This window comes from Panthera pardus, unplaced genomic scaffold (genome assembly GCF_024362965.1).
Source record: "Panthera pardus isolate Hobbes unplaced genomic scaffold, ASM2436296v1 HiC_scaffold_18, whole genome shotgun sequence".
Taxonomy (NCBI): Eukaryota; Metazoa; Chordata; class Mammalia; order Carnivora; family Felidae; genus Panthera; species Panthera pardus.
In genome coordinates, this window is record NW_026526743.1 from 3,944,596 (window position 1) to 3,955,101 (window position 10,506).

The 10,506-nt window shown below is 50.0% G+C and overlaps 1 protein-coding gene across 6 annotated transcripts; it reads left to right on the plus strand.

Moving 5' to 3' along the window:
• Positions 1-5: 5 nt before the first annotated feature.
• DKKL1 (dickkopf like acrosomal protein 1) lies at positions 6-5,978 on the plus strand. Of its 6 annotated transcripts, XR_008423287.1 has the most exons (6): positions 929-1,063; positions 1,322-1,493; positions 2,054-2,194; positions 2,317-2,409; positions 4,502-5,503; positions 5,683-5,978. XR_008423287.1 is itself a non-coding variant. In XM_019425692.2 (5 exons), the coding sequence occupies exons 2-5, from the start codon at positions 1,341-1,343 to the stop codon at positions 4,811-4,813; spliced, it is 699 nt and encodes a 232-aa protein (XP_019281237.1). In that variant the 5' UTR covers positions 6-86; positions 1,322-1,340; the 3' UTR covers positions 4,814-5,978. The 6 variants fall into 6 exon arrangements, 5 of the variants coding, with proteins under 5 accessions (XP_019281237.1, XP_019281233.1, XP_019281234.1 ...); XM_019425692.2 differs by lacking the exon at positions 929-1,063 and adding an exon at positions 6-86 and having other exon boundaries at positions 4,502-5,978; XM_019425688.2 differs by lacking the exon at positions 929-1,063 and adding an exon at positions 803-922 and having other exon boundaries at positions 4,502-5,978.
• Positions 5,979-10,506: the final 4,528 nt, after the last annotated feature.

A 10,506-nucleotide genomic window follows, 5' to 3' on the forward strand; every position in this document is an offset into this window, starting at 1 on the left:
GGGGGGCGGGCCCGGGCGCCGGACACAGGGAAGAGGGATCCGACGGTGACAGTTCGCAGGAGGATTTTTGCTTTGGCAAAGGAGAGGTGAAGTCTAGCTTGGGCCCGGTGGGAACTTCAGGCTTCAGATGCTTGCATCCCTGGGAGAGGTGACGGATGGGGGGTCCGGACTCCTAGGTCTCGGAGAGGAGGTTGACGGGGGCCAAGAAACCTGGGTGTGAGGGAGGAGGAGTCTGGGGGCCTGGACTTTTGGCTACCACCCTCCAGTGTATTTGTGTGTTGGGGACGTGGAAGTGATAAGAATACAAAAGAATTCAGGGAGCCTGAATTCTGGGCTCCTTGGAAGGTAGAACATAGGACTGGATTTGGGTTTCCAGAGAGGTCGGGGCTTTTCAGCGGAACGGAAGAGGACCCCAGTTCAGCGTCCCTTGCACTGCACTCTGTGGAGGGCAGTAATCGTTTCAAATCTTGGAGAAGATGAGAAAGAACACGGAGAAACTCAGAGATAAATGCAAAACTAAGGAGTGGGTGAACCAGAATGACTGCTCGGTCTCGGGCTTTTCACGCATTTGGCAGCCTAAGAATGGAACTGAGGGGGCTGGCGGCAAGATCTGGGGCACAGACGAATGGCCCAGGTGTGGGGGCATGGCTCTAAGTCAAGGGGCGTGGCCATCTGAGATTGGAGGGGGGCGAGAGGGCCAAAATCCGAGAACACAGGCCACACAGGATCTTGAGGGCCCAGGTCAACCGACAGGGGCGTGGTCTGACGGTGGGGGTGTGGCTAACAAATAGAGTCGTGGCTCTGCCCTTAAGGGCGTGACCACCCAGTAGCAGGCCTGGCTCGCGGGTGAGGTCAGCGGATGGGGGCGTGGCCAGATAGTAGGAGCGAGGCTAAGGCTCGCGGAGCTCATCCAACGCTCCAGGTAATCCCGCCTGGGCTCGAGACCAGAACTGTTCGGATTTAACAGTCCGTGGACGGACGGCCGGGGTCTGGGAGTCCGGTGACCGGGCTGTGGTCTAGCATAAAGGCGAGGCCCAAAAGAAGGGGCAGGGCGTGGGAGAAGGTGAGGAATGAGATCTGGGTATGAATGTGGGTGAAGGAAAGGACTGAGAACCGTGTGTGAGGCCAGAAGAGGCGGGCCCGGGAGGAGGGGGAGGGCCCGACGCGATGGAGGGGGTGGGGTGGGTGGACAGGGGAGCGGGGAGATGTGGGGAATTGACTGAGGCTCGGACGGGAAAGGGGTATTGGGTAGAGGGGGTGTGACTGCTAGGGGGCGGGGGCTCGTGGAGGGCGGGGCCTCTGACCCCTACCGCTGCCACAGCCTCCCTGCCCGCCCCACAATGTGGACTCTGGTCCTGCTGCTGCTGCTCCCCTCTGCCTTGGTGCCCCCCTCCGCTGCAGCACCGATCCGCGATGCTGATGCCCAGGAGAGCTCCTCGGGTATTCTGGGGCTCCAGAGCCTAATCCAAGGCTTCACCCGGCTGTTCCTCAAAGTGAGCAATGACGAGGGTTGGGAGCAAGAAGTAAAAAGAAGAGAAGAGGGAAGGGGGGGTAGGGAGGATGGAGACTGAGGGATGGAAGGGGTTCGGAGAGAGAGACTGGTAGAATGGAAGACGGGTTGCTGCCAGGCCAAAGGACAGACAGGAAGAGAGGGAATCAAAGGGAAAGAGAGATGAATAGAGAGCGACAGGCAGACTGAGTGATAGGAAGAGAGAGAGGAAATCAAGCAGAGAGGGAGATGGGACAGAGACAAAAGACTGGAGCGACAGAGACTGGAGACTTTGAAGGAGAAGGGGATGGGGCCATAGAGATTGTAGGACCGAGCGGGGAGGGGGGAGCATGAATAGGAAGGTAATGGAACAGAATAGAGACAGGCCAGATGGGGGATGGGGCAGAAGGTGACCCGGTTAGGCCCTAAGGGTCAGAAGACAGAGAGAGAAGGAGATGGGAGGTACATGGGGCAAGGCCTCAACAGCATGCTGGCAGGGCTTCAGATTTACTGGGGAGTCTTGGGGTCCAACAGAACAATGGTTCCACCCCCCCACCCCCCCAGGATGACTTTCTGCGGGGCATGGACAGCTTCTTCTCTGCCCCCATGGACTTCCGGGGCCTCCCCAGGAATTACTACCAAGAAGAGAACCAGGAGCACCGGCTGGGGAACAACACTCTCTCTAGCCACCTCCAGATCGACAAGGTGCCTATGCTGGGAAGTCCCTCCTGGAGTCCTCCCATGATCTCTCATGCTGCAGTATCTGTGGGGAGGAAGGCAGAGGAAGAAAGTGGTTTTGCTCTCACTCTCTCCTCCTGTCCTCACAGGTGACAGACAACAAAACTGGAGAGGTGCTGATCTCCGAGCAGGTGGTGGCGTCCATTGAGCCGGGAGAGGGGAATTTGGAGAGTGACTGGAAGGTTAGGACCTGCCCTGGACAATGTGTCCAAGCTCGAACATTTTCTGTCGTTTGGGAGAAGATGAGTGGATATTCCCACTCTGACCGTTCAGCACTTCTTTTCTCCGGGCCTCAGTTTTGTCATCTGTCAAATGGACAAACCAGCTCTCAGAAATGAGGTTTACAACCCCAGAGTATGTCCCCACTCACATAGCAAGCCCCAGAAAAGTTTGTAAACCCAGAAGGGCTTTTAATTCCAAGTGCTTTTAATCTTCACCCTTGTAAACCTCAAAGGGTGCTTTTATCTAAAGTACTCTGCAAACCTCCAAGTATTTTTTAATCTACCCCAAAGGCCTTGGGAAATCTCACTCTCATAAACTTCAAAATGTGATTTTTCGTTCCAAAGTGCTTTAGGAATCCCTAATGCTTTGCGTCTCTCACCTTTGTAAACTGCTAAGGGCGATTCTAACCACAAAGTGCTTGTGTGTGTGTGTGTGTGTGTGTGTGTGTGTGTGTGTGGTCTCATTCTCACAAACTGTGAAATCACGACCCGAGACGAAATCAAGAGACTGGCGCTTAATCCACTAAGCCACCCAGGCACCCCATATCACAGTACCATTTGTACACCCAAGAAATTTAACACTGATAATCACACTATTGTCCCTGCATTCGTTTGCTCAGGCTGCCATAATAAAGTACCACTGATTGGGTGGCTTAAACAACAGAAGTTTATTGTTTCCCAGTTCCGGAGGCTACAAGTTCAAGATCAAGGTGTTCATCAGGGTTGGTTCTTTCCGAGGCTGCGAGGACGAATCTGTTCCATGCCTCTCCTCTAGTTTCCGGGGTGGTCTGCTGAAACTTTTTGGCATTCCTTGAAATGTAGAAAGCATCCCTTCTCTGTCCGTCTTCATTTTCACATGGCCTTCTCCCTGAGTACACTCCCTATGTCCAAAGTTCCCTTTGCATAAGGATACCGGGCATATTAGGTGAGGGCCCATCCTAATGACCTTCGTCTTAACTAATGATATCTGCAATGACCCTGTTTCCAAGTAAGATCACATTCTGAGGTCCTGGGGGTTAGGACTTCAACACACAAATGGAGGTGGGGAAGTGGAGACACAAGTCAACCCATAACAATCTCCTGCAGGACCTCTCAGAAAAATGCAGACTCTGATTCAGTAGGTCTGGACATCTAATTTGCTAACCTGTAGGTCTACCAAACTCCCAATGTTACTGAGGCCGCTGGCCCACTGCCCACGCTTTGAGTAGCAAGGACCAAGCAGACATTCAGTCCATATTCAAATGTCCCCAGTTGACCGAAAGCTGTCCATAAGAACTGATGTGATTTTTGTTTTAATTTAAATCCAAGTTAGTTAACATATAGTGTCATAATGATTTCAGGGATAGAATTTAGTGATTCATCACTTACACACACATAACACCCCGTGCCCATCCCAATGAGTGCCCTCCTTTAGTGCCATCACCCATTTAGCCCATCCCCCCCCCCCCCGATTTGATTTTTGATGCAGGATTCAATCAAGGATCACACGTTGTGGGGCGTGTGGGTGGCTCAGTCATCGGTTAAGCATCTGATTGTTGATTTCAGCTCAGGCCATGATCTCACGATTCGTGAGTTCAAGCCCTGCATCAGGTTCTGCACTGACGATGTAGAGCCTGCTTGGGATTCTCTCTCCCCCCAACTCTCTGCCCCTACTCTGCGTGCTCTCTCTCTCTCAAAATAAACAAACTTAAAAAAAAAAAAAAAAAAGATCACACGTTGCAACTGCAGTCATTCTTTAGTAAAACCAAGAGCTTTTAATCCCAAAGTGATTTGTACATTTCCAACTGCTTTCTAAACCTTAAGAGTAGGTTTAATCCTAAAATGCTTTCGAAACCTCTAAAATGTGCTTTCAATCCCAGAGTAGTCTATAAATCTCAGTATTTTTAACGCAAAAGCACTTGTAAACCCAGTGCTTTTGTAAAGCACAAAATGAGCTTTAAACTCCCAAAGCGCCCTGTAGGTGGGCAAAATGGGTTGAATGTGCCAGCTGGGAACTCAGCATCCTGGGGTTGTCATTTGGAGTTTAATAGGTCTCCTTGTTCCTCCTCCCCAGGTGCCCAAGGTAGAGGAGAAGGAGGCCCTGGTGCCTGTCCCTAAAGCCATCGACACCTTCCGCCCTGAACCCCATCCCCGAGTTGCCTTCTGGATCATGAAGCTGCCACGCAGGAGATCCCACCAGGATGTTCAGGAGGGCGGCCGCTGGCTCAGCGAGAAGCGACACCGCTTGCAGGCCATCCGGGACGGGCTCCGCGAGGGGACCCACGAGGACAGCCTCAAAGAGGGGACCCAGGGATCCTTCCACTCAAAGCTGCCCGCCCGCAAGACCCACTTCCTGTACATTCTCAGGCCCTCCCAGAAGCTATAGGGGTGGGGAGGGAGCTGGAGAACACCTGCATGTACCCCCCCCCCCCCCCCCCGCCAGACCCCACCCCAAGCTCCATATGGAAATAAAGTTCTTACATCTAGCAGCACTTTCTCCTTTCAGGATCTGTCCCCAGGCCTCAGCCGACTGGGTCATGGCAAGCCCCCTCCCCCCAATCCTAGCCTGGAAAGTGACATCCGGCTGTGCCACAGGCTCTCGCCAAGGTCGCCGGGCTCAGTTTTCTCACTCCCCGGCGTTGTCTGTCTGCTCACTGAGCAGCTCTGTCCCCTCCATCCCCATCCATCATCCCCTCAGTCGCTGACCTTGTCACCTGTCTGCCCTGTCTGCCCTCCTGTTCCCAACAGGGGAGGATTGTTGCACAATCGAGACTTGGGGTTGTCCCAAGGACCCTGCTTCCTCACTGGTTGTGACCTGGGGCCACCCGTCCTCAGCTCCTAGAAGCCTCTCTCCGGTCCTTGTGTGTGTACCCTACACCTCAGATCCAGAATCTTTCGGACTCTCCCTTCTGCCCCATCTTCCTTCTGCCTTCTCCTCCTCTTCCAGCGGGAGACAGTTCTCTCTGCCTTTATGGGCTCACAGGATTGGATCGGGCCCACCAGGACAGCACACTTCCCAGGATCCAGGAACTGGAGAAGATGGCCATCTTTGGGGACTAGGATTCTCCTACCACAGGTCCGGATCCTGTCACCTCCAGCCCCCTCTCTGTTAACATCCACACCTGCCCGTTTTCATGCTCTCGTTTTGATCTTTTCATTCCCTGACTCTCGACTTACATGCTGACTTCATCTTCGACTTGCCCTGTTTGTCTCTCCCTTTGTCCCTCTGCCTGTCCGTCTGTGCCAACACCTCAGACTCCATCTCTGCCGGCCAGACCTGATGCCTCAGCCAAACCTGGAAGTTCACAGACCCTGTCCATTTTGCCCCAACATCTATTCCCTCCAAGAACCCTCCCTCAAGACCTCTCCCTCATCTAGAAGGCACATCAGGGTCTTCCTGGAGCTGAGTCCTGCAGGGGATGCGGACATGAGGAACTTTCTCCCTTGAAGCCCAGGCTCAGAGTCAGATCACCCCACAGAAAGACCCAGCACATTCAGGAGCCTAGAAACACATGGGCATAAATAAAAGTGAACTTTCTTTTGAAAATTGAGAGGTTTCCTTAAAGATTTTTAGTTTTTTATGTTTATTTGTTTTAAGTATATTTTTGAGAGAGAGACCGAGTGGGATATGGGCAGAGAGAGAGGGGGAGGGAAAACCCCCAGCAGGTTTTGTGAGATTGTGACCTGAGCCGAAACCAAGAGTCGGATGCTTAACCAGCTGAGCCACCCAGCACCCCCACCCCATGTTTATTTTTGAGACAGAGAGCACACATGCACACAAGCAGGGGAGGGCAGAGAGGGGGACAGAAGATCCAAGCAGGCTCTGTGCTGACAGCACAGAGCCCCACACAGGGCTTGAACTCACAAACCAAGAGATCATGGCCTGAGCTGCAGTCGGATGCTTAACCAACTGAGCCACCCAGGTTCCATTCATTTATTTTTAATAACCTCTACACCCAGTGTGGGGCTCCAACTCACAATGCTGAGATCAAGAGTTTCATATTCTATGGGGCGCCTGGGTGGCTCAGTAGGTTAAGTGTCCGACTTCAGCTCAGGTCGTGCTCTCATGGTTCGTAAATTCAAACCCCACATTAGTCTCTCTGCTGTCAGCGCTGAGCCTGCTTCAGATCCTCTGTCCCCCTCTCTCTGCCCCACCCCCATGCTCTCTCTTTCAAAAATAAACTTGAAAAGAGTTGCATACTCTACTGACTGAGCCAGGTAGGCACGCTCCTGAAAATTTAAATTTTTGATTATTCCAAAAAAAAAAAAAAAAGCATCAATATGGATGGAGTGGCTGGTGGTCGACTCTCACCAAAATTCAGCTCTAAAAGCTGAATGCAATGAAATAAAAACAACTGATGGAGGCATCAGAGAGCCACCAACACAGCCAGAAGTTAAAGAATCAAGGTCTCAGGGGCACCCGGGTGGCTCAGTAGGTCAAGTGGCCTACTCTTGATTTCCGCTCAGGTCATGATCTCGCACTTGGTGAGTTGGAGCCCCCAGTCGATCGATCGGGCCCTGCTTGGGTCCTCTGTCTCCCTCTCTCTGCCCCTCCCACCACCTCGCAAAAAATAAATGTAAAAAAAAAAGAAAGAAAGAAAGAATCACGATCTCCGAGAGAAATGTGATGAGATGAGCCTGACAGTCTGCGCGCGGTATCCCCTTCAGGTATTTGCCACCCCCTAGGTTGTGACCATGCTGGGAGAACACCAAGAAATGAAGTTGCAATGAAGCTGGGGCGCCTGGCGGGCTCAGTCAGAAGAGCGAGCTTGTCACTCATGATCTCAGGGTGGTGAGTTCGAGCTCCACGTTGGGTGTAGAGATGGCTTAAAAATAAATAAATACATAAATACATAAATAAACAAACTCAAAAAAAGAGAAAAAGAAAGAAATCAAGCAGAAACCAAGAATTCAAGAAGAAAGTTGCTTCCAAAGCACTAAAGAGCCAAGAAGAGACATCGGCAGTCTCGTAGTAATAGGGAAACAAGGATGGGAATTGAGGACCTGCTAAGGAGAAGGGACGTAGTAAACACCTCCAGCCTTCCTAGGAGAGACAGGAGAGCCCGCATGCCAGCAGGAACGGCAAACCGAAAACACGTCCGCCTCATCTGGATCCCCGTGATCTATCCATACGTACTCTGTCTGCACGATAGAAGGAAATCAAATCCTTTCTAAAGGAAGACAATGCGAGCCAAAGAGTACAATGTTTACAATATTCACATTTTAATTTAAGAATTAACTAGTTTGGGGGGCGCCTGGGTGGCTCAGTCGGTTAGTCGGCCGACTTCGGCTCAGGTCACGATCTCGCGGTCCGTGAGTTCGAGCCCCGCATCTGGCTCTGTGCTGACAGCTCAGAGCCTGGAGCCTGTTTCGGATTCTGTGTCTCCCTCTCTCTAACCCGCCCCCATTCATGCTCTGTCTCTCTCTGTCTCAAAAATAAATAAACGTTAAAAAAAAAATTAAAAAAAAATAGGGTTTAAAAAAAAAAAAAAAAAGAAGAATTAACTAGTTTGGGGGCACGTGGGTAGCTCAGCCAGTTAGGCGTCTGACTCTTGATCTCAGCTCAGGTCTTGATCTCAAGGTCGTGAGTTCAGGCCCTGTGTTGCGCTCCACGCTGGGCGTTGAGCCTACTTAAAAATAATAATAGGGGCGCCTGAGTGGCTCAGTTGGTTGGGCACCCGACTTCTACTCAGGTCATGATCTCACGGTTCCAGCCCCACATTGGGCTCTCTGGTGTCATCTCGGAGTCAGCTCAGAGCTTACTTTGGATCCTCTGTCCCCCTCTCTTTCCGTGCCTCCCCCACTTGGGCTTTCTCTCTTGAAAATAAATAAACATTTTTTGAAAATCAATTACATCCCTGGGGCACCTGGGTGGCTCAGTCGGTTGAGCTTCCGACTTCTGCTCAGGTCATGATCTCACAGTCTGTGAGTTCGAGCCCTGCATCGGGCTCCGTGCTGACAGCTCGGAGCCTGGAGCCTGCTTCAGAGTCTGTGTCTCCCTCTGTCTCTGCTCCTCCCCCGTTCATGCTCCGTCTCTCTCTGTCTCAAAAATTAACATTTAAAAAAAATCAATTACATCCCTAAACACTTAGAACAAAAAAATTAAATGAAATTCATAAAAATATGATTCACATTGGCATAAAAAATAAAATACCTAGAAATGAATCTAGCAAAAGATTTGTTAGGTCTCTTAACAGAAAACTATGAAACATTATGGAAACCGATTGAAGAAAATCTAAATAAATAATTCATAACAACAGAACTCATTATAATTGCCACAAACCAGGAACAACCCACCAAGAGTGAAATGGTTAGGGGTGCCTGAGTGGCTCAGTCGATTGAGCCTAACTCCTGGAGTCATGACCTCACGGTTTGTGGGTTCAAGCCCCGTGTCAGGCTCTGCACTGACAGCATGGAGACTGCTTGGAATTCTCTCTCTCTCTCTCTGTCTCTCTCTCTCTCTTTCTCTCTCTCCTTCTCAAAATAAATAAATGGACATTTTAAAAAAAGAGTGAAATGTTTGAATTGTGGCATATTCATCCATGGAAAATTATACCACAGTGAAAAGAACGGGCCATGTTATGAATTTCATAATCATAATGTTCAGCAAAAGAAGCCATAATCAAAAGTGGTTACCTTTGGAAAGGAATGACTAAAAGTAAGTGTGAATAGGTTTTTGGGTTGCGGGCAATACTCCCATTTTTTAACATATTTATATGGGTGTTTTCATTAATGTATTTACTCTATACAGATTTAACTGAGCTATAACTTAATGTTTAACACTTTATATACGTTACAGCGACACTATAATTTTAAAAAAATTTTTAGGTTTTACAAAATTACCCAGGCCTCTGGGGCGCCTGGGTGGCTCAGTCAGTCGAGTGTCCGACTTCAGCTCAGGTCGTGATGCTGTGGTTTGTGAGTTCGAGCCCCGCATGGGGCTCTGGGCTGACAGCATGGGGCTGGAGCCTGCTTCAGATTCTGTGCCTCCCACTCTCTCTGCCCCTTCCCTGCTCTCTCTCTCTCTCTCTCAAAATTAAATAAACATTAAGAAAAAATAAAAACAAACAAAATTACCCAGGCTTCAAAAAAGGAAAGAAGGGAGAGAGGGAGGGAGGGAGGAACGTGAAATACTGAAGAAATAAACAGAAAGAAAGAAATTATCCTAATAAAGCTAAGGAGTCCACCACCTGACAGCCTGTGCTAAGAAAACACCTGGGAAACATTCTTAATTGAACTCTCAAGACCCCCCTGAGGTGGATATTATTTATTCCCATTTTAGAGAAGCTGAGGTTCAGAGAGGTGAAGTCACTCGCCAAAGTCACACAGCAGTGGCCCTGGCTTTGTCTGATTCCCTATCTCACACTTGGAATCATTCATCACATCACACCTCAAACAGGTTCTTTCCCAGGCCTTATGACAAGTTACCATGTAATAAACATAATAATAGTTAACACGGAATACCGCCTTAAGACCTCAAGGTAACAAAAGAAGCAATTATTACCTCCGTTTCCGGGAGGAAGCCTGAGCCTCAGAGAGAGCCAGCCATTGTGCCAAGATCACAGCTAGGAAGGGATGGAGCCAAAATTCAAACCCGAGAATGTCTGACTCCAGGCCCATAGCCTTGTCATCAACCCAACACTGCCCAGTAGTTAAGAGGCATGGATTCTGTCCACTCATTCACTCATTTATTCAACACTTTTTTTTTTAATCACTCACACTGGGTCAGCCACGTTCTAGCCCCCAAACAGCCTCCTACTGCCTATAGCTCACGTTCCAGTGGGGGTGACGCTACACAAATCTACAATATGTCGGGTCGTGAGATAGGGACTTCTAACAGTGGTTAGTGAGATGAGGGCCTAATGGAGGCAGCGTGGCAGGGAAAGGTCGCTCTGAGAAATGAATAATGGTGGGGTGAACCGGAGGATGCAAAAGAATTCCTTTCCTGTGTCTCCGCTAGCAGAAAGGAGGAGCGGATGGGGCATCTTTGTCCCAAATCCCCATTCCTGGGAGCCAAGTTTGGATGTAATTCTCTTCTCTCTAGCCGGAAAGGCTGAGAATACTTTTTCCCACTCCCCC

What these genes read in the sequence shown, in the direction of transcription:
- DKKL1 (XM_019425692.2), top strand. Translation starts at nt 1,341, where the DNA reads ATGTGGACTCTGGTCCTGCTGCTGCTGCTCCCCTCTGCCTTGGTGCCC. An exon ending in TCACCCGGCTGTTCCTCAAA is followed by an intron (nt 1,494 to 2,053) that starts GTGAGCAATGAC and finishes CCACCCCCCCAG; the next exon opens with GATGACTTTCTGCGGGGCAT. An exon ending in ATTTGGAGAGTGACTGGAAG is followed by an intron (nt 2,410 to 4,501) that starts GTTAGGACCTGC and finishes CCTCCTCCCCAG; the next exon opens with GTGCCCAAGGTAGAGGAGAA.